General features: G+C 35.4%; 2 protein-coding genes across 3 annotated transcripts in view; one reads left to right on the forward strand and one right to left on the reverse strand.

Moving 5' to 3' along the window:
- LOC145664514 (putative pyridoxal-dependent decarboxylase domain-containing protein 2) overlaps positions 1–22,446 on the reverse strand; it is a 118,804-nt gene extending 96,358 nt beyond the window's left edge. Inside the window, exons 1-2 of the mRNA XM_081731250.1 lie at positions 22,296–22,446; positions 4,712–4,894 (exon numbers count right to left, since the gene is read on the reverse strand). Coding sequence (XP_081587376.1) covers positions 4,712–4,894; positions 22,296–22,361 — 249 coding nt within the window. The 5' untranslated portion in view covers positions 22,362–22,446. The remainder of the gene's footprint in view (positions 1–4,711; positions 4,895–22,295) is intronic.
- Positions 22,390–23,824, forward strand: part of LOC145664513 (protein yellow-like) — a 307,857-nt gene continuing 306,422 nt past the window's right edge. The window contains exon 1 of one of the 2 annotated variants that reach the window (XM_081731248.1): positions 22,390–22,527. The gene's annotated coding sequence lies outside the window, so the exon portion shown is untranslated. The remainder of the gene's footprint in view (positions 22,528–23,824) is intronic. The other variant, XM_081731247.1, reaches the window with a different exon arrangement.

Below are 23,824 nucleotides of genomic sequence, written 5' to 3' on the forward strand. Positions count from 1 at the left end.
TTAGAAAAACGAGGTATGAACCATGATCCTACGATAAATAGTAAGGAAGCAGTAGCTGCTTGAGTGAAAGTCTAAAATTTATGTCAGAAAGTGGAAATTCTTAAAGGGTTAAACTTCTTGCAATCTGACGCCTTTGTTACATTTCTATCTGATAATTCATTGTTACGAGCTCTTCTTTGTTCTATCAATCTCTCAAGCATTCCATGTATGCTGTTCCACCGAGTTTTAACTTGCTGTATAAGGAAATATACTGCCAATCCTAATAACCTTTACTGTTTTTCCAGTTCTGACGTTGCCAACGTACTATGTTTAAAGTGGGAAACAATCCGACTAGCGACACTTAACATTTTCTCGACTTTTTCTTATGCAAGACCTTTATTTATAGAGAGTTGTAGGGTCTGAGCAAAACAACATATGCTTGCATACGGAAGTTCTCGTACCGTACTTGTGATATTATTAGCATTGTCATAGACAATTGCATATATTTTATCTGAAATGTTCCACTACTCTGCAACATGTGCTAAGTCTGAGTTAGGTTTAGCCTTGTGTGCCTCACTTCTATTTCAATTATTTGAAGGACTGAACTTATTGAACTTAGATGGAAGCATATAGTGGGCTCTGCGAAGTCCAGCTATCTGTTGTCAAATCAATCGATTTCGCAGCCACACTTCTCCTTAGAAAACAAGGCCTCAATACGGCGAGTCACAGTTTGCCTGGATGGTGACTGATAACTTGGTTCTATTTCATTCATAAATTCAAGAAACCGAATTGCTTCAACGAAAGGCAAAGGAAGAAGATCCTGTGGTACCATATTACTTATTTTACTATCAAGCACCTCTGCTCTTGCGGAAGAACAAGGTTTAGGGTCTCTGAGATAAGACAGAATTCTTTTCTGTTTCTTACGTACTACTATGTTCCCTTATTTGTAAAACATTTTTTGTGGGATCTTTCTGTTACTTTAGATGCATTTGAGCGTGCGCCAGGTGAAGCGATAATCTGAGATATAGAGGTAGCAGCACCTAGATTATCATCTACGTTTCTGAAATAATAATAATAATAAACACTTTGATTGCATTAGGAGTTCACAATTTAGTAACAAAACATGAATATAGAATAATAAGTAGAGCAACCCACATTATGCTTTCTTTCTGTTTAATTATGTTTTATTTTTTTTCCAAATTATGCTTTATTATGCTTTATTATTAATTTCAATCATTGTTTTACATTAATCGTGTATAACGTATAATATTTACTATACATTAAATATTCTAAATATGTTGATCTATTTATTAATATTTTATGCAACCAGTTTCTTTCATATTTAATGAACTTTCTACCTAATGCACTGTAAAGAGATGCTTTACTCGAGTCAGTTTTTTTTCTTTCTTTTTTTTTAATAACTTGTGTGCACCTTAGAGGTGCATATATACAGAAAGGGAAAGTGAAAGATGCACCAAAAAGTACAGAAAGTGCTCAACTTCAAGAGCTACACATAACAATATAGTGTGGAGTTCTTGTGTACTATTCCTTGTTGGCGGAAGTTTTCTTCTTCTTGTCCTTTTTTCTTTTCTCCACGTCAATAGACCAAAAAATTTACAGAGATAAAAATAAGCTTTTCATTGTTGCATTGTTATGTTCTCAATGATTTTGCATTGTAAATATTGGTTTTTAAAAATATTAATACAATATGTTGAACTTGTAGTTAGAGAGATTTTTTAAAGAATTGTGCTATATCTTTTAAATTATGCTTTATGCTTTATTTTCTAAAATTATGCTTTATTATGCTTTTAAAATTAGTTTCTTCTGAACCCTTAGACAGCCACAACCATGTTCAAGGCACCAATCATATGTGTAAATAGCTATCATGCTTTTTATGCTTTGTATGCTTTTGGGTTGCTCTAATAATAAGTAAAACTTTCAAATGCATACAGAAATATAGATAATAAGTTAGCATTGAGAACTGAATTGATGTATCGATGACTAGGTGGAATCGTCCTTCAGTTTAAGAGAAATTAGCGGAAAAAGTTACGAAGAGAATTATGTGGAATAGATCATTATATGAATAGCTGGCGCTAGTTTCAAGTAGTGCTACATACTATGGTATTTATAGTCAATAGTACCGGTATTTGGAATTCGTGACACTTGTAGTTGCAAGATGGTAACACTAGGGTACAGTGTAAAATTGAATTACATCAGTAGAATTAAATTTATCTTAGGGTTAAAAAGTCTATGGCACAGGTCGGATGTAATTGACAAGTAAACCTTACGTTTGGGTGAATCGAGTTGCTGACTGAGACACATATGAGAAAGTAGTACTAAATGTTGTCAGTATTTCAGTGAAGTTGTAGGTGCGAAGCTCCAAAGGTTTAGGAGATACAGCTACCAGAACATCACATGGAAGTACAGAATAGTCTTTATACAGTTGGAGGTAAAAGCTCTGTAAGACCTCTTGTAACGACGAAAGATGAATAACAAATATATGGGTACATATTAGGACTAGGGAGAAGTCATATAGTAAGAGTATACCTGACGGCGGCCATCTTAAAATCCGCCAGTTTGAATTAAGGTTAAGTTTTTAAAATAGGAATAGGGTCATGTGATACATGATTTAAGGCGCAAATTTAACCAAAAGAACAATGGTGACGTTAATTTTTATTTACGCGCAATTGGTAAAAAGTTACAGGGAAATTAAATATTGTTGCAGCATATGTATTAGTCCTTTACCCCACCTTGTAAATTTTGTGTTAATGATAATAATTAAATAAAAAGCAGGTGGATAAATATTCGGTCTATGGTAAGAGTTGCCTTGATGGCGGCAATGTTCAAATCCGCCATTTTGAATCAGATAAAACTTTTAAACAAAACGCATAACAGTGACACCTTATTAATAGCAAATTTTACCATAAATCCAACGGTATAACCATTTTTGCTTTATCATTAACCAACATTTGTTACGCCACCATTGTATTTCTGATTAACTTCTAGCAAAAGTCATCTACTGCTTTACTTTATTCCCATTTAATTTTGTGCTGGTTAATGATAAAGTTATAGGTTGGAGCTCAGTCGCTCTTAATTGCTATTGTAGCATTTTAATAGATAGATGATTTTTCTGACTTTTCGTAAGAATTTCATGACTACATAAAATTCTTGTGAAACTGGCCTCCCCCTTCCTTAAAGCCGAAAACATCGACGAAGAGGAAAGTTCTTAGAAATAGGCGGCTTTCAATCAAAAACGGTGGAATTTTTCCAATCGCACCAGCCATTTGACTCCACACTGGAAAGGCGCTCTATGTTAAATGTAAGTTTAAATGTTAAGTGAACAACACTAACAGAAGGTTGTTCCTTTGGGCCCTCATAATACTAACAATATGTTATTGTTGGGCGTATTTGAAGACTCTGACATAACCAAGTGCACGTTACCTGCATAATTTTTTGCATGTCTTTACGCTCCGTTCAAACTGCCTGCTTTTACATATTGTTTAAATTTGATTTTAAACACTTTGCACTATGCTTTAAACTTATTGCTCGAAATTAACCATGATTAAGTTACTGGGGAATGGTTTGGATCAAGTCTCATTGGTTACAAACAAGTTTTTTCTCTCTCTCTCTCTCTTTCTCCTTTTCTCACGGCATTACTAGTAGTATATTTTCTCCTGTTCACTTAACACTTTTCACTTGAGCTACAGCATCTATTGTCTCCTTCGCCTGAGAAAGAAATAATGTAAGTTCAAGAAGCATATACAGGATCGTACCAGAACATTGTGACCATCATTATCTGGAATAACACTGGCAATAACTACTGGCATGGATTCAATAAAGCGGCGCAAGGTTGCCGAAGAGACACTCAGATCACGTAGGATCTACAGAATTTGTGGTTGTGAATTCACATGCTGGATTTTGGGATCCAAACATCTCTTGTCACCCGTTTTGGATATGTATCAAATCACGTCCTTTGCCTCCAATGACCATGTATTGCTCTATGCTACAAATGCGAGGCGTGGACGAGTATGTATAGTGGCAGTTAAGCGTTCCACCTGACGTCGTGACGCTTAGAAAAAGTTGATTCTACATCCACGGGCGGACGTAGAGTTAATCTTTTCGCTGAAGATCAAACTTTGATAGCAACAATTATTAAACGTTCTAAAGTACTAACTGATCAAGTAATTACAGTAAATATCTTATGAATACAAAACACATAAACAAAACTGAATACCGAAGAGTTGAGAAAAAGAGTTTGGATTCATTTTTTTTTTAAAGGACCCCAGCTTAAGAAAGTGGAAGCAATGTCAAGGTCAGCTCGAGTACTCCGTGGATACTATATACGCACTCACAAGATGTAAGCCCTTGACGGACGATATAATAAACCAATGATTCATAGTGAAGCCCTTGACGGACCATATAATAAATCAATGATTCATAGTGGCATTATGTGCAAAGAATATGTTACGTTAATTCTATAATTTTCAAGTGTTCTCCATTTATTTCAAGAAAAAAAGTTCGATGAAACTTCAATTCTTCCCCTGACTTTCAATCGGTTTCCCTGGCACCTCCTGACCACTTTTAATTTCGCTGACTTTCAGTTTGTAGGAGCTCTGATAAATTTCATGCACATTGAACCATTCCATGTTTTATAAAATAGTAATGAATCATATATGCTTTGTATTTTCAATAATAAATTAAGAATGAGGAAGTTTCCCACCTCTTATCTTACCTCTACTAATTTCAAGATCTCTGTCTGCGGTTTGCCTGCGAGTGGAAGAAATCCATGAGAGTTTTTCCAGGCGTAGCCCCCGACAGTCTGGGTTTCCTCCTCCTTCTTTGCTGCATCTTCGAAACGATCGATTACCTGAGAGGCCTGGAATTCCACTTCTGCTAGCGCTGGCTGCTCAATGACCTGAAGTAGACACAAACTTCTTCAAAACTTTACGAATCTGTGCTTAGACTTTATATGAGACCACATTCAGATCCTATGTGAATATGTAGTTGAAAGAAAAATGTGAGAAAAAATCAGGCACTATAAATAGAATGCTTTAAACTTTTGAAAATCACTACGAATTTTCCATTTCCAAATAGGACAAGATATTTAAAATATTCTGCAAAAGCATGTATAATATTAAAATTATTATTGAAACAAGGACAAAATTATAGTGATTCAATTTCCACACAAGTGGTATGTCTTTCCTTACGAGGACACACATGATTATAAGCGTTCTACCTTTTGGTTATGACATAATTCCGATTCCCGTTGAGAATATATTAATTGGTCATAAAAATAATGAAATCATCTAAAGAAAATAAAACATACATGATTAATACGGCATGGGACCACCGTTTGCTTGTAAAATAGTGGTGATGCGTGGTGACAGAGGCATGCATGTAAGTCACGAATGGTTTCCGGAGAACTATTGTACCATTCCTCATGCAGTTCAGAATTCCCTTCCATCAGCGAGGATATCTGTTCCGGAGTCTGAGCTCCAGAACTGACCACAGGTATTCAATAATGTTGACGCCTGAGAATTAGATGGGCCAGGATATGTTGTAGCCCATCCCGATGTTCACAAAACCATGTCTTAACAGTTCCAGCAGTGTAAATTGACTCGGTTGGTTGATTTGGAGTTTGCGTTCCGTTCTGCACCTAGGCTATATGTGGACCTACAGCTTAAAGTGGGATCCAGAGCACAGGGAGCTCCCACCGCGAATTGAACCCAGATCTTCCGAGTCGAAGGCGCGTATGCTAAGCATATAGCAACGAGAAAATTCCAGTATGAATTGTCATATTATCATTTCGAAACAATAGTCTTACCTTGTGTTAGTCGGAAATAATAGCTGCGCCACAGAATCCACGTGGTCATCTGAAATGTTCACACAATTATTAGTAGTAACGCGTCCTGTTAACGTGATCACAGCACTCACGGAATACTAGGAAACTCAGCTCACAATACTGTGAGACAATCAGAGCTACAGTCATGTTTGACGGTAGGGAGGAACATAAGCTACATTGGGAATCCACTACATAAAATGATGTGTTATTGACAGTAAGATGAAAGAGAACCGATCGAATCAAATTACGTGTTTCCAATCACGGGGAGCCCACTTTGCGTGTTCTTGGCATTATATTCTTCGCGCTAAAGCGTTGTTGGCTATAACCAACGCTTTGGAAATTACAAACAGACTGCGCAATGTTCAGGTTATGCAAATCAAGTGACTGTGATTGTTGAAATAGGTTATTTCAAGTGCTGATTGATTTCCGCAATCACTTTTTTCGCATTCCCTTTATGGTCTTTGTTGACAATCCTCTTCAATGACAGTCGATCCTTGTCACTGAAGCTTCTCTTCCGTCCGCTAGTACTCTCCGCTGATGTAATTTTGGTATGAGTTCTGTAGGACATCATCGCCTTGGACTCTGTTTCTCTGATACACACCTAACAAAAGAGATTTAAAAAAACGCTTTTTTGAATCGATGTTTTTTTCACATAAAAAGCCTGTTTTTTTTTTTTGGGGGGGGGGGGGAAGACGTAAATTTTGGAAATTCTGGCTTTTTTCATTTTCATGATTTTTCTATCTAAATAACTTTCTTATAGTATATTCTATAGTTCAATAAGATTTTATGACCTAAATGCCATATTTCGCTCTGGAATTCATCATCATGATGGATGGAGCACATGTTTTATGAATTAAAGTAAGCATAAAGTACGTAGTATTTGAGGGGAATTTTAGAGGTTTTTTTAACTTCATCTTAACTTCTGAGTTACCGACATTTTTTTCGTTCTTCAGATCATTTCATTTTCAGTCATCCGAGTTTCATTTCATAGAGCTTAGCACTCTAGCTTCTAGCACGTAAGTTAACTTACGTTTTTCAGTATATCTGTCCGTTTCACAGCGTACTTCACATTTCTGTTACACTGCAGCTATGCAATGATTTAGCAATAATCTTCTGGATACAACCTTGAAAACCATTTTATGCTGATAATCACTGGCGATTTTGGAAAGTATTTTGGAAGAGTTTTTTTTCTTCTTAATGTTTAATTTTCTAAAAATTCTTAATTTTTATTTGTGGGGAGCTTGAAGTTTATCAGTAAAGGCATAACTAATATTTCGTTTGTTTTAGATATTCCTTAATTTCGGGGAACAGCTTCAGTCCGAAAGACATTCTAACCCCCTTCACAAATCAGTCACTGCTGATAATTAGTAATAAAAACGATTTAAAAACAATAAGAAAGGAAGTCGGCCAGGACTCAAAGTATACGAACTATCTCTACATTCACAGATGGAATTAAGAAAAACTTTTTGTGAGAATGGTTGAATGCGGGATTGAATCCCGGACTTCGCGAAGAAGTGCAAAAGCTAACCACTCACTAATGTTTGTTTTGCAGCTGTGCTTCACTTAAATGTATTCCGTAGGGCTTTTTTTATCTCTCTCTCTCTAAAGAGAGAGTTCCGTAATGATATGCTGAATTCTTCTTGTTAAAAATTGAGAAACCTTTAGGACTGCTACTAGGAGTTAGCGTTTTACCGTAAGTATCGGTCCATCTAGTTGGTTTGTTAGGGTATTTATCACCCCTTTTCATCAGTGAGCCCTACATAAAGACGGGACCTACGACTTAAAGTAGGATTCGAACCGCTACTAGGTTTTGAATTAGACGCATTGGGCTCCCAGTGGGGATTGAACCCGCTACCACGCGCGCGAGTGCTCTAGCTATGAGGCTATGGAAGAGCCCTTTCGAAGATGAGCTAAGTCAGTGACATTTTCAAAATTTCTATATAACTTTGTAGGAAGTGTATATTGCTAATCGTCTCCTCTCCAGCTTTTAATTTTAAAAAATCTTTCTGGAGAAATGGAGTTCTATGTTTAATGTTACCTTTGCTTCCATTTTCTTGATGGTGAAACGTATGGATGTACCTCAAAGTCACAAACTTAGCAAGTTTATAATCCTGCCAAATTTCAAAACTACTCAGCTTTTGCACTCAAAATGTACCAAATGACTGGACTAAAATAATAGTTTCAAACTTCGTGTTTTTTGCTCTCTCACTGTAAATGCCCAGGAGGAGGTGCAATAACAAAATTAGGTGATTTTTGAGCGTCCCATACAAAGGTTGCATTTTTTCAGTCTTTAACGTTGTATTGTAAAAAAAAAAAATAAATAAATAAAAAAAAATAATAAAAAAAATGATTATTCTTCATTCTTACTCTAGTACGAATTTTTATTCAAGTCCCAGATGTCAGACATAATAAACTTATGGGCTGTAACACAATGACGACATAATGATATACGTAATGAACAAAAACACAGAACAAAATGTTCTTTCCCGAGCTCTCGCATCTCTACCTAACACGCTGGTCACTCACCTTAAATATACTTGAACTAACTCATCGCGAACCCATAATTTGGCCTCTTCAAGAATTAGAGAGGTCTTCCGTTTTGCATCATCACCATCTACCCATTTCAACACACCCTCCGTTCTACCTTGCCTGACGTACGCACTATTGGCGAACACCTAACATACCACTATCAATGGCCAGGGGCTGCACATTCATTTCTGTTGCCAACTCACAAATCTTGTGTGAAAAAAATATATTTACACAATGTGATACATCACGTCCTGGGCGTCACTCATCGGAATTCCACTCATATGAAAAGGTGAAAGAGGAATAAGTTAATTGGAAAAATCACGCAGAGTAATAAAGGTGGTTTTCTTCATTATTTTTCATGTCTGTTTGCGATCAAATATATAAAATTTGTATTTACGTCTTTTGTCAGCAGCAACGCTATAAAGAACCAGATTTACAATTTAATGTAGGATTTATCCCTCTGTAATCCGTTCTAAGCTCTCTCACGGATATCGAACATAGGAACCCGCGCACCGCAGGGACGCGCTCTAGTCACTACATGTTTGTTCCGAGCAAATGCATGAAGTACCGGTGCCTTTATCCAATGGGGTTTCACTAAACCTAGACTGATTCTAGGAACACGTAACTGAGATTCGATTGCCTAAAAAAACCAACCCACCTGAGTCCATATGGGTATTTTTGGGTTTAATTGGGTGTTTTCGAAATATTTCAGTATCTTTGGGGTAAAAGTGTTAGAATCTAATTTATATTTCAAGACTGTCATTGTCGCAACTTACAACAATTTTCTGCTCACTACTCTTTTGAAAAAATGGCCACCATTTTGCTGGATCACTGAGAAAATCTATACAGCAAATTTAGAATGTCTCTTGCTTCTACCCTCAAAATTTCAAACTTAGTCCGAAAGTCCGAAAATTGCACCCAGTAGCGTGAATACCCGCTAGTTAAAAAATGGCTGTCATTTTGAAATTTTATGTTGGATCGCCGCCAAAATATATACGGCTAATTTAGAGTATTTCGTGCTTCTACTCTGAAAGTTTATATTTAAAAGACCGAAATTGCACTTTGTATCCACTATTTTGAAAAATAAATAAATAAATAAATAAATAAAATAATTGGCCGCCATTTTGAAATTTTACGTTGATATGGGGCCAAAATCTATACAGGAAATTTAGAAATGAAATGAAATCTTTAGTTTTACGTCCCATGGTTATGCCGGTTAGGCTAAAGGAGACGGTGATTATGAGATATGAATGAAATGGTGGAATGAAGAAAGTGGGAGAAAACGGGACAACCCCGGGAAAACCCACGAGCACGGTGTTTGTCCACCACAAAGTCCACACGGCGCGAGCTGGGATCGAACCAGGAATTCCAAGCACCGGAGGTGAACGCTTACCACTGAGCCACCGCGCCCCCCATAGGAAATTTAGTGTGTTTTATGTGCTTGTACCCTAAAAAATAAAAATTAAAAAACCGAAAGTTGTACCCTGTAATGTGTGTGTGGTACAGGCAGACGAACAAATGTAGATCGAGTCATCTCAGGGGCCTTAGTAACGTTCGCCAAATATGAATACCAAATATATTAATTTAAAACAAAGATATAATTCATGTATTATTAAATAAATATTTCAAAATGTCTTATATAGCAAATATTTTCTAGTGTAAATAAATTGTTTTATTGTTGAAGTTTACTTCCGATACTTTGCGCACTCGATTACGGGAATTTCCTTAGCACTAGCAAGACGGTTTTTCCAGAAAGTGAATTTAAAACCATTAGCAAAGAGATAATTCATATTTTATAAAATAAAGGTTTCAAAATGTTTTAAATTAAATTAAATATCTTCCAGCTTAAAATAAATGAATAGTTTTATTGTTGAAATATTCACTTCTGTTGCTTTGTGGGTTAATTGCGGGAATATCCGGAGCACTTTTTTCACATCGGGGTTTCCCCGAAAATGCAGCTTTCTTTACTGTACATCAATACTTCCACTAGTATGGAAGTTTAAATTCAGCACTTGATATAGTAGCGTTACATAGTCTTCGGAACTCCGAGCATTAAGCTACTTAAATTTGACAAGAATTTTTACACTATTCCTGGTGTTGATTCTATAGAATGCTTATTTGAAGAGTAGCAGCTAATGACTGAACTCAGTGGTGCTATTCTAATTTTTTAACAACCGGTTTTATATATATATATCTAGACTGCCCGGGAGAAAGAGTATAAGTCAAAAAACACAGTTTTTCAGGAGGCGATTTTTTTATTTTACTGAAATACGTTACAGTTTTGCCGAACACTGTCGTAACGAAACATTATTGCTAGCAAGTAGAATGTTGACAAAGGAGGAATTTTTCACTAATATCAAACGGTCTTTGAAATATTTGACTTATACTATTTTAACCAGCGTTTTGATGTGGACTTATTCTATTATGCACTATTTTACATTACGTGAAACACATGTAATATTCGTCATATAAACGAATTACAACTTTTATTCTTCGTCAAAATGTACTTTTAGAAAGGTTCCTGGTTGTGCAAATATTAATATAAAATATTGAAATATACGATTAGAATAATGATGTTTCCTTTTAATGGATAGAAGTATTCTATTCCAAAAGGAAGTTATTTTCCTTGGGAGTAGAATATTTCTTGCCACTAAACAGAAACACCATTACTCTACATCTATTATTTCAATTCATTTTATAAAATTGCTTACACTTAGATTTCTCAAATGTTTATATTAAGCAGTTCTTTATAAATGAACATCAATAACTGAACTTCATGTTCATTCATTGTTTTCAAAATAAAATTCGTACACGTGACACTGCAATCTTTTTTCACTCATTTTCTTCATGCTCTTCTATGTCTGGATATACTTCTGGGATATCTGATGTTTTCAGTCCTTGGTAGAAGGCGTGGAATGTTTGAGGTATCAGTGGAAGAATAGCAAAAAGGTCCTTCTTCTTTTCCCTTGTGATAGGTAATGTGGTAGTGTAGCATTTTGGAGGCATCAAAGCAGCTTGGGAACATCCTCTCCGGCAGAAATTGATGGTCTTGAAAGGTTCGTTTTCGTCTAGTGTGTATTTATAGTACAGTTTTCCAAGTTGCTTGTCATATCGGAACCATTTTGCACTATGCCAACTAAATTGAGCTCCGTCTTCATCTTTTTTGCGAAGAACAAAGACAGTTTTATTGAGATCACCGAAGTCGATGAAATCACTGTATTTGAGTTCTGTAACATTGAATTTGGCCTTTTTGCCTACCGAACGCACCAATTGATACCAATCATGAGGGTGAGAAATTGATATGCTTAGTCTCTTCTTCTGTTTCTCTATCAGTCCATGGTCGACATCGCATTCCATGTGCCTGTGACCACTAACCAAAAATTTGTGGTCAATGCATTCAAGGTGTTCGTTATCTTGTATAACAGCAAAAAACATAGCAGCTAAATGCGAGTTTTTGTTTTGGCCGGCACAAGTATCTGAATATAGCACAACATGTTTCACATCATTAGGAAGATATGTCAGTTCTTTGTATATGCATGTGGCGATCTGGTTTCCTCCCCGAGCACTCTCAGTTTCGTTCCACATGTAACAGTTCACACTTCCAGTACTCGTTTCGTGCATTGTTAAATTAAACGTCCATAACTGACGTTTGTAAAATGCCACGGACGTAATCAGATAAGAGGTTGGTAAACATTGTTGAAGGTCGAAAGTGTAGCATCTCATTGACGAAGTCTGTTTTGCTATTTGTTTGTCCTTGTCCTTTGCACGGTATACTAGTTCAGCTTCTAAATGATGTTGATTCAATTCTTCCTGAGGAATGTTCACTTCTTCATTCACAGCGATAGACTTTCGCATATGTAAAACATAACACTTGTGGCCGGTATCAACTTTAGGCTGCTTAAATTTTAGGTTCATCTTATAAAATTCTCTTTCGTATATGTTACGAGATACCGGATTCAAATGTTGCTCGGTGTAAAGCTTGTACATAATTTGTAAATTCAAATGTGGTGGCAAAAACAAACGACTGCTTCTACGTCTTGTGTAATGCGATTCATATGCTGGGAATGAAGAGATATGGCGCTTTATTTCATCAAGTTTTTCGTCAGAGTTTGTTTCCCGGGGCACTGCGGCCTCTTTTATCGCCTGATGTGGTTCCAGAAACAGAAGTGGTTCCATCAGCAATAGCCCGTGTAACAAACATTTGAGTTTCATCCAATCTTAACATAAAAGAACTTCTACACACACGTACGCGTTTACCGTCAATTTTGAAATTGAAAGTGTTTGTCTTTGTTCTGTTTTTTGATTTCTCAGGATCATTTGTTCTTTTTCTGCAAACGGCACGTTCTTTGGATTCAACGAGGGACGCAACGTACGCAATCCTTTTATTTTTGTCCTTCAACGACCAGTATTCTTCAAACAGCTTTCCCTTATACACCGTCCATCACTATCAATTATCTCTAGAAGATCTTTACACTTCACGCGGCAAATTTTTAATGGTTTTGAACATCTGGACTTGACGACTTTTCCGTGCGAGTTGATGTATTCTTTTCCGGTGTTTCTTTTCACTTTCCTCTCCTGTCTGTTCTTTCTTGAATTTATGGAATATCCTTGAATTTGTCTGGATTCCTGGGACGTTTATCAGTAATACTGGGTTGGAATATTACACTATTACTACCACTTTCACTATCCTTATCAGGTACATATGGTTTGTCCTCGATTGAATCATAGCTGCTAAGGTCAGAAGATTCACTTTCACTGTAGCACACAAGCTTTGCTTTCTTCGGCACTTGCCTAGTAGTAGCAATATTAACATTTTCTAAAACATCTTTAGAGGAGGTACTCGGACTTTGTTCTCTATTTAAACTTTCAGTAGAAAGTTTTCTTTTCCGTGTGACCATGCCGTGATCAGCGTTGAGATCTGCAGATGGAGACAAGCTTCTGCCCTTATCGACTTTTGTACTGCTTTCATGGATGGACTCTGCACATACTTCATCGTTTTGAAATGGAGTCAACTTCCTGATCGAATCCTGAAAAAATACAAAAGGAATAGATATATTTATATGTATGTGTTGACAACACACTATCTATACCTGAGAAGGTATAACGTTGTTCGTTTCCCTCCTCTTGTTTGCGGTGACCTTTGAGCTGTGTTACCACACGACTGATTTTTTATTAGTTTCACATAAGAAAAACAAGTTTAAACTTTTATGAAGCAGAGTTACAAACGATTGCATTGCTTCATTGTGAGGCTGCGCAACTTTTCTATAGTTTTTGGTGATTAAGTTCAAGTAAGTTAGGCAACTGTCAACAGTAGTGAATGGCTACCCAACACCACACTCCGTACGTGACACCAAACACAAAGGCGGGAATCCAACGACCTTTTGCCTTCTATTAAGTACAAAGGTTCTTCGAACAATCGACCTCACAAAACACCTGTTTAAGTTTCATTTTTAGAGAACACCCTTTTTATTTTTCTGGCTACATCCTTATCTGATCCCCTTTTTCCAACCATGGTTCGGAATTCCTCAAGTATGCTTGACATTAAAATTTTGGCAGGAGGGGAGAAGGCGGGAAGTATCGCACACTGCTTGTCGATTGTTGAACACTGTTGCAATACCTTCACCAATGTGAAGGAAACAATGCGATTAGAAAAAAACTGAATAGGCTTCAAAACGCATATTATTGATTCGACTAAGCAGCCGGGGTTTAAGATTTAAGTAGCATTATTAAACATGTGAGATTGGAATCTATTATCTGATAATAAACAAAATTAAAATATGACTTATACTCTTTCGACATACCTTCTTTGGCTTTATAGTATATGTTGACTTATACTATTAAGTCACAAGTTTATATGTTGGTCCAAACAATATAAGTAAACATATACTCTTCTTCCCTACCAGGCGTATGTATGAATGACTTATACTAACAGTCCCAAGATGCGATTATTCAGCTCACGTTTAGAATTGACGTATACCATGTGAACAGCAGCTGGAGCATGACTCATAGATCTCAAATTTTGACTTATCTCATTTTGGCCAATTTGTGACTTATACTCTTTCTCCCGGGCAATATATATATATATATATATATATATATATATATAGTGAAACCCCTACTAACGGACACCTCTATAAGGCGGACACCTCCCTTAACGGACATATTTTGTAATCCCCAAACACTATAATAGGAAAAAACATATTGGCAAACCTCTCTAAAGCGGACACTCTCTAGTATGGACACGGACAGTCTTTTCTGTCTTTAATAGGTACTATTTACCTCCGTATTACGGACATTTTCTCTAGAAACAAGTTGAAAAGTACTGTAAAATACATTTTTAGTAATTCATACATGTGTCACCAAGGAAGTATTTTTACAACATTTTGCTTCCTCAACTGTTTGCTCAGCAACCCAGACAAAGCTTCTCTGTTGAACAACACTCTCATGTCCTTTACTTGCATTCTATTCCCACCCAACCTGTTTTAGACACAAAAGTGATTGACAGTTGCCCCCTATTTGGGATGGCACATTATTTTGCTGTGCCGATGGAATCTCTAAGCAGAAGACAAGTTCGGTAGTTCTTGCCCGCGGGTACACATGTTGTCTCAAAAAAAGACACTACTGGACTGCAATTAATCCACAAATTAAAGAACATACTGAAAACGTAGTAAGTAATGATAAATATAAAGTGCAGAGAACTATAACATCTTATTTCCATGTTGTGCCTCGAACATAGAGTATTGGAAGGCGGAGGATAATGCCGGTACAGTAACATTTTGGTAATAATCGTAAATACATGATTCATGCAAAAATATTTTTTTCTAATTCCATATTACAATGTTTACTAATTTACGTAAGAAAATATTGAAACCTTTTTAAGGCGGACACCTCTCTATAGCGGACAATTTTTGATTCCCCACGCCTGTCCGCTTTAGAGAGGCTTCACTATATATATATATAATGATCGGATCCAGAATTTTCTGACGGTATACACCAATAACTACTAGTGCATTTGAATTTTAAGGCATCCGTGGTGTGAATGAAGAATTGCCCTGGGAATACTCAGTGTCTGGTCTTGGGAGTTGACCCACGATTTTCAGAATGCAAAGCCAACGCTTTACCAACTGAGCTTTATATCGGTATAATTTTCAAGATATAATTAGCTTGCTGATTTAGATCAAGGATTTCTTCAATCATGGACACTTGGAATATGATGGATCCTTGTATCGTTGAGAAACCTTATGAAAGTGTTAGTATTTTCACTATTAGCTTCTCATTTTAAATAACGAATATTTACAACGAAGACGGGTGCACGTGCATCACCTTAAATTCGGCCATATATATATACATATGACCGAAATTAAGGTGATGCACGTGCACCCGTCTTACATAGGAATTACTTGCCAGATTATAAGAATCCCTAAGTTACTTTGGGAAATCCCTCGCACACATCTTGCATAGGTTTAAAACACATTTTTCAATCGAGCAGGTATGACTTTTGAGTGTCATGTTCTAAACCGCACTCTCTACGTTTTGTTGTTTTTGAATCACAGCTCTCTGAAGTTCATTTTCCCATGCTTTTGGCACCTTATATTACCGAAACTATCCCTCACCGATGGAAGTTCCAGAGGATTTTTTTGCTAGTTTCGATGTCGGGAATCAGCTCCCGAAGTTTGTTCAGTTTCTTACCATCATCCTATATATATATATATATATATATAGGCGCGGATCCAAAGGGGGGGGGGGGCTATAGCCCCCCTTGACGCTCAGGTATACACTGAATAAAACGGGCTTCATTCCTGCTTTACACTATTAGATAAAGCGCCAAACTATGCTTTAGCCTCTCCCTTGATCATATTCTGGATCCGCGCCATTATATATATATATACATAGATAGATATATAGATAGATAAGAGAGAAAGTAGATGGAACTCTCTTAGGAAATAAACCATACAAGGTAGACAAAATCAAATCTTTTACTGGATACCACAAGTGACAAGCAGTGGACCTACACAGCACCCTAATACAAACTGGTGTGACGAAGGTATCACTGCGAATATCTTGGAAACGAATTATCCAAGATAGATGGTTGTCAGTAAGTGCTGGAAAGACCTTAATCCAACAATGGATCAACAATTGTTGATAATGGTATGTACCGGTATGCGTTAAATAGCTTTCACCACTACATTCATGTGAACCCAGTTCTCAATCTTGATATGTAAATCTGATCATTGGAGATTAAGAAATAAACACTTATACCTTGTTCTGAGAAATCATATGTTTAACGCTGTAGATGAAAGAATTTCTAAAAACAAAGATAGTTAAGCTAAAATTTACTGTTTCTGGGTATAACTTGGTAAAATTTACTGTTATGTCTGGGTATAATAAACGGTTCTGCGAACTCGAAATATTTTAACAACCGGTTCTAACGAACCGGCTGAATAGAACCGCTGACTGAACTAACCTACTGTTGTTGGAAAACCAAATTTTACTGAAGAATACTTGTGTTACCATCAAATGTATGAAATAATACTAATAGTTTTAATAATGTATTTACATATTTACTAGTGGTACAGGCACCTATGGCCTTAAACTTATCAAACGTATGAGGGATAATGCTCCCCGGCGTCGCCAAGCACACTTATTCACGGATAGTTATAGTATTTTCTAAAATATAAAATTGCATATTTTACTTCAAATAGGCTATAAACACAACCCATACATTAATTTGTTCTATAATTATCTCAAGCCAAGGTAAGCTATTTTATTCATTGAGTGCACTCAGAACTTTATTTAGGTCTAACGTTGAATGTTGTATACTTTAACATGAAAGCATCTAATTCGCCCAAGGAAACTCCAAAATCTGATAAAAATTACTTTCAATGTGATCACCTAAGTTGTACCAATAATATACTAACAAAAAGCTCAAAAACCCAGGTGGGTCCAACTTTTTTTTTTTTTGGCTGGGTCCACTTGGGCAAACCCTGTTTTCAGTATGCTAATAATGCGCTCAATCAATTACACAGTGTGTGAGCTTAATGGCAGAGAAGTGGGACATAAACTTGAGAAAACCAGAAAAAAAAATTGCGAATATTTACGCAATGAAATCAAAATTCATGAGGCATATTATAGATTTTCAAGAAGCCATACGAAAATTTATTTCAAGAGAATTTGTGACAAAAAGAAACTTATTTAATGCAAATCAATCCCTTAAGCTGAGATTCTAGGAAATTATCTACAAATATTATTGCTTAGGCTAGAAAAGCAAGAAGTTCATGGACATCTTCAACGAAGAAAGCATTTTTGTAAACAGTCAATTTATGAAATATTCTACAGAACGAAATAATACAGAACTGTAACATTATGAAAGTTTGTTATGGTTATCGAAAATGAGCTTAAGCACAGTCATATGTTGCCCTATCTCTTTTGATAACTCGGCAGGAAATCACGATTTAAAAAAAAAAAAAAAAAAAAAAAAAAAAACGTCTTGACTTTGTCTTGAATCAATGCAGTTTACTGTATTCGTTCTTTTGTCGCAGATGACTAAGTACCAATGACCTTTTGAAAGGAGAGTCCTAATTACGAATAGCTCCATCGGTTAACATGAAACTGGTGCCATGTATGTTCTATTTTTATGCTCGGAATTAGAAGATTAATTTTCTGATATCTCGAGCTAGGGGACGAAACCTTTCAAGTCACCAACAATATCTATGAATGGTAGAACATCTCTCGACGTCTAAACATTTTTGAGTGGTTGAATGAGATCCTTTCTTAAAGGAACTTTGGTTGGAATAAGATTTCGAATGTGTAACATCTAGATCAGCTCAACCGAAGAAGACATTTGAAGAAAAATAAAAGCTTCTGGCCGGAATATCGACAGAGAATTGACGAAAAGACTGATGAAAGTCTATATAAGGGAGGTGGCGTTGAACATATGTGAGGCACGGAATCTAGAAGAAAATCGAGACTGCAAGTTTTCGAAATGTGGTATTACCTGAGAATATTGAAAATTGTGGTATTACCTGGGTGGATAAGGTATAAAACTAAAAGTTTGGAAGTAATAGAAGGAAAAACATGAGTATAGCGAAGATAATTTTGGAAAGAAGAGCTCAGATGATTGGATTCATTATGAGACACGGAGGGATAATCCTATTGGCAATGGAGAGAATGGCACAACGTAAAATATCCAGAGGAATGCCACTATTAAAATATACGGACCAAATAATGCAAGATACAGGGAGGACAAACTACAAGGAAACGAGAACTGTACTTCTCAGTAAAGAAGAATGAAAGGCTGGACAAACAATCGAGAGAACTGTTACCCGAACTTAAATTTCTATCTTTTTCTAGTATCTGACTTTTTCATAACCGTTTTCTGATTTCATGACTTTTGTAACCGAGAGACACCCTGTGATTTTAAGCTAAAAATATTGAATTTAGTATTTTATAGGGTATATTTTCGCAGTGTCCAACGTATTTTATATTGTCAGATTGAATAGTGTACTTCATTGTAAATGCAGCATGTAGTATCCCTCTTCTTTCGTAATGTAATTGTGGAATTGTTTTCTTCCTTTCGTTTGGCTAACAGAGCAATCTTTTTAAATTTTTTTTTCTTTCTTTCTAAATTTCCATGAATCTTTATGTTAAAATACAATTTGAATAAGTAACTAAACGATAAACTAAGTTAGCTGTCATATATACTTGTGGAATCATTTTATCGTATATGATAATCAGAGAAGAAATGTGTTTATTTCCCCCCACCTTTTACAGATACCTCCATTCATAATTATTGCTATCTTTTAAATTCAGAAATACACAGATTTTTGCAAAGACAATATAAATAGCTTCGCAGTTGCGAAATGCCCACTCTTTATAATTATTTTTTTTCAATAACTTCGAAATAAATGAACTAGTTTGGGTATTACAGTTGTCGTTTACATACAGCGTTTCATTGTCTCTACGTTAAAGAAACCATAATTAATATTCATTTCACCTAAGCTGATAGGAGATTAAAACAAATTTTCTCTCCATAACGCTCACGCACGAGGTCAGATAAACGTAAATTTTGGTATTCGTCTTTCCAACATCAATTTCCACAGACGGACGTATAAAACGCATCTAAATATGCCTATAGAACTAATTATAGCTTCCATAAGGTGTATTTTTAAACGCTTCATTACATTAATTTATATTAATGAAATAAGTAGAATTGTACTTATATAAATAAAAATAAATTTAATGATATTTAGTGGCCAATTTCTCCTACACTGCTGCATTCATTTTATTAACTTTTCGTATATGAGTGGACCATGACCTAAATTACATTTTAATCACGTAAGTTTTCCGGAAAAAAGTTCCCTAGAGGAAGAAAACGCCCCTAGTTTGCTAACATATGGGGTAAAATTTAACAATAGATTCATTTTGTTTATTCGAATTGTGGTCCCATGAAGTAGTCGCTAACGTTCTTGCCTTTGGTACGAGCGGTTGCGGGTTTGATTCCCGATGGACACATTCAATGGAAAAGGTGTTACAGCTTTTACAGCTCAGCTATCCAAAGTGAGATATTTCCTTGGTTTTCCACATTCGTACCAGGTAAATGCCGGGATGGTACCTAACATACAGATTCAAGGCTACTTTCTTCTTTTCACGGATGGTATGTTTGCTGAGGGATGTCAGTCCTCATATGTGATGAGTTTAAGATCACAGATTCGATAATGTCCTGAAATATCTATAAAAAATAAAATTAATTTGTATTCCTTTTTTTTTCTTTCTTTTTAAACACATTTAAATTTCACTTCTATGATTTTACGAAATTGCTTATACTATAACCAACTGCAATTATGATTCTCATATAAATACACAACTACAAGATTATTACTTTAACTAAGAAAGTAATAATAATTGAAAGTTTGTGCAGGCGAATTCAGCGGAAAGTGTAAAAAATGACAAATGTGGCTCAAGCTGACACTGGGCTTAGAGCACAACTAAATCACTATCACTACACTTTAATTGAAATGTTTGCTCTTGTAGGCACTTCAGTTAGTCTTTTAGTATAATTGTAAATCTAACCAAACATTTGTCATTTACTTGCTAGTGAGGGTTGTAAGATAATGTTAAAATATGAAATGATTACAGAGCTGGAAATTCACAGGACGCTTTCGGTGAAAATAGCCTACATAGGTAATATCAAAGTGCCAACATGATAATGGTGTAACTGATTACAATGATTAAAAAAAAAAAAAAAAAGTTTCTCGTGTTACCTTCTACTAAACTAACTTTTTCATTTTTTTCCCTTTTTAACTGCACAACTACAGAACTGCAAGATATTATGAACTCTCGTTTCGCTAAGGACTAAGTATAAAATATGCTACACACAAATATACACTACAATTTATTAGAAATAATAGTGCAAGATTGGGGGAGAAACTAAAAGCTACCCGAAACTTTTGTACACATTCATAATCCGCTAGCAGGCCAATCCTTCAAATAACCAATCTCTCTTCTTTTCCCGGTGGGGGCTCAGGTGGTACGGATTCTACGTTAATCAGTAGGTCCACATTTCATACAGCCTGGCTGTTGAACGGAACGTTCAACTCAATTCAATCCCTCTTCTCTTAGTGTCATTATTGCACTTTAGTTTCATCCCTGTCCAATTCTTGATTTAAGTATTATTCACACCTAATTTTAAATGAATTACTACAAAGATTATACCTCTAACATTTTCTAAAAGTAAATAAATAAATCACGCTAAAGTAAAGTTGCAAATCTATCCTATAATTTTACTTTCGGAATCACGTTCACGATTTTAAGGACTGAGACAAATAAATAGAACTGCTGTACCGGTACACAAAGTTCGCATTATTTCCATTAGTTGAGAAAAAACTACCCAGTGATATTCAAATACTGTACTGAATAATCTCTATAAACAAATCATGTCTAGATTGAAAAAAAAAAAAAAAAAAAAAAAAAATGGGAATAATTTTCAGTCCTCCACACCAAACCTGCTTCAAGTTAACCTACATTTTCTGCTGTTTATGTAGTGTGGCCAAATTTCGTTTACTAATAGTAGCACCATTCACAGTGGTAGCAGTATTTTTAGCACAAGCATTAATACAGGTAATCTAATGTAAATAAGTAAAAAAGAATGCATGACTGAACTTCTAGTCCTTCTATATAATCGAAATCGCATTTATAAAGGGTAAGGTTCTAGAACAGGTCCCCCTTCCCATTAAGCTGTAATAAAGACGCGCCCTGCGGGGTTCTAACCCGCCTTGACTCGCTAACGCTCGCTCTGCAAAACTATGTGAGTTAAATATTAAACTTTGGTACAGAAAGAAACCAACCTAGCTACTAACCTTAATGGGGGGACCTGTGTTCTAGAAACTTCCCTTTATGGAGATTGGTATGATATAAAATCGGTTATTTTGGGTTCAGCTCCGCCGGACCAAACATAGTTAACTGAACGAAACCTAACCTAACCTATTCATAAGGCGCTATAAATATATGTAATTTTGAGAAAGATTAAGTTATTTTACCGATTTATTACATGCAATCTAATGAAGTTATTAATCTCGTTTGTAATTGAGTCAGACTGCAAATGTTTCAATTTAATTAAAATGATAACTCGATAAATACCTACATTATAATTAGGAACCAAATTAATGGTGTAAATACAGACTATTATATCATAAATTGTTGCACATGTTGAGTTTCTAAACTCATTTGTAGTGGTTCCTTTTTATTTATATGTACTTCTTAAGACATATATTTGAAAAATTCATTTTCAATGAAGGAAGTAAACCTAGCACTTGTCTGCGCACTGTTTACTTAGTGAAATGCTCCGATAATTGCATGAAGATCGCAATATCTAGCATTTCATTGTCACATAATTACGTAGAAAACTACAATTAATGAAACAGTAAAAAATTAAGGTGTATCATCGCACCTTAGCCACGGATTTTTCCTCAGTTTCCATCTCAGACACCTGGGTGTTTACACCGGCTTCAGCCATCGTGGCACATTACGTCATCAAATTGAGTACAAAGATTCAAGTTCTGTTTTCCCTTTCAAACAGTTGAAGTGATATATTGCGATTGGAACGATATACTGTTTACTTTTCAGCGATAGCAGAAAACAGTGTAGTGTGCAGTATTTATTTAAATACAGGAACCATAAATGTAAGTACTAAAGTTAAAGTAATACAATAGTACTAGTTTGTTCATACATAAATAACTAAAGAGTATCTTTCTAATTATTCATTTTATCGGAGGCTATAAAACATTACAGGCTTAGCATCTGGCAGATGATTTCAGAGTTGTCATTCTCATGCGGGTACCTGATTGTTATTTGGGTGCTTGTTTAGGCAAATGTTGTATCTAATGCAGTTTTTGCTCAGGAAAGACGATGGAATAATATTAAAGTCAAACTGACGTTTACTACATCTTCATTATATTTACCAATAGGCTTATTTTTAAAAACTACCGGTTTTCTATCAATAAAAGTATATGTCAAAATTTTACATACAGAAAAAGTGGGCGTGACAGTATGAAGGATATATTATGATGTATTTGAGGCATCATCAATATTGTATTTATCTTATTTCTTAAATAAACATAATCGTATGATTGTCCGTCACAAATAAATGGTGTATTATCATTCATGTTTCATGCTTTTATTGATTACTTTTTCATATGTGAAACTTATTGTCTTATTTTTAGTCTTACGTTAATAATACCTGGTAGTCTATTCATTATAGACGAAGGAGGACTTTCTCATGCGGGTACCTGATTGTTATTTGGGTGCTTGTTTAGGCAAATGTTGTATCTAATGCAGTTTTTGCTCAGGAAAGACGATGGAATAATATTAAAGTCAAACTGACGTTTACTACATCTTCATTATATTTACCAATAGGCTTATTTTTAAAAACTACCGGTTTTCTATCAATAAAAGTATATGTCAAAATTTTACATACGGAAAAAGTGGGCGTGACAGTATGAAGGATATATTATGATGTATTTGAGGCATCATCAATATTGTATTTATCTTATTTCTTAAATAAACATAATCGTATGATTGTCCGTCACAAATAAATGGTGTATTATCATTCATGTTTCATGCTTTTATTGATTACTTTTTCATTTCAACCAAATTTAAGTTTGATGTAATCAATAGCGAATACTATGTCAATCAATCATTTGGTTTTTAAGGCTTTCCTGAGTTTACTGCTGGCGTGAGATGAACTCTAACATAATCTTGTAATCATTATGATTGCTATCACTATCACTATATGATTTTAATCATTATATCAGTGGCGGATAATGTTAGTGTTGCAGCGTTGCGCAACGACCAAAGTATTTCAAGAAAAAAAAATATTATTGGCAGTAGTAGTAAGGAAGAGGAAAAATACTTTCTAATACTTCCATATACTTTAAATAACATTTTTTTTACTTCTATAACTGTAAAATCCATTAATCT

Source organism: Thermobia domestica, chromosome 11, assembly GCF_964235325.1.
Source record: "Thermobia domestica chromosome 11, izTheDome1.hap1.1, whole genome shotgun sequence".
Lineage (NCBI taxonomy): Eukaryota > Metazoa > Arthropoda > Insecta > Zygentoma > Lepismatidae > Thermobia > Thermobia domestica.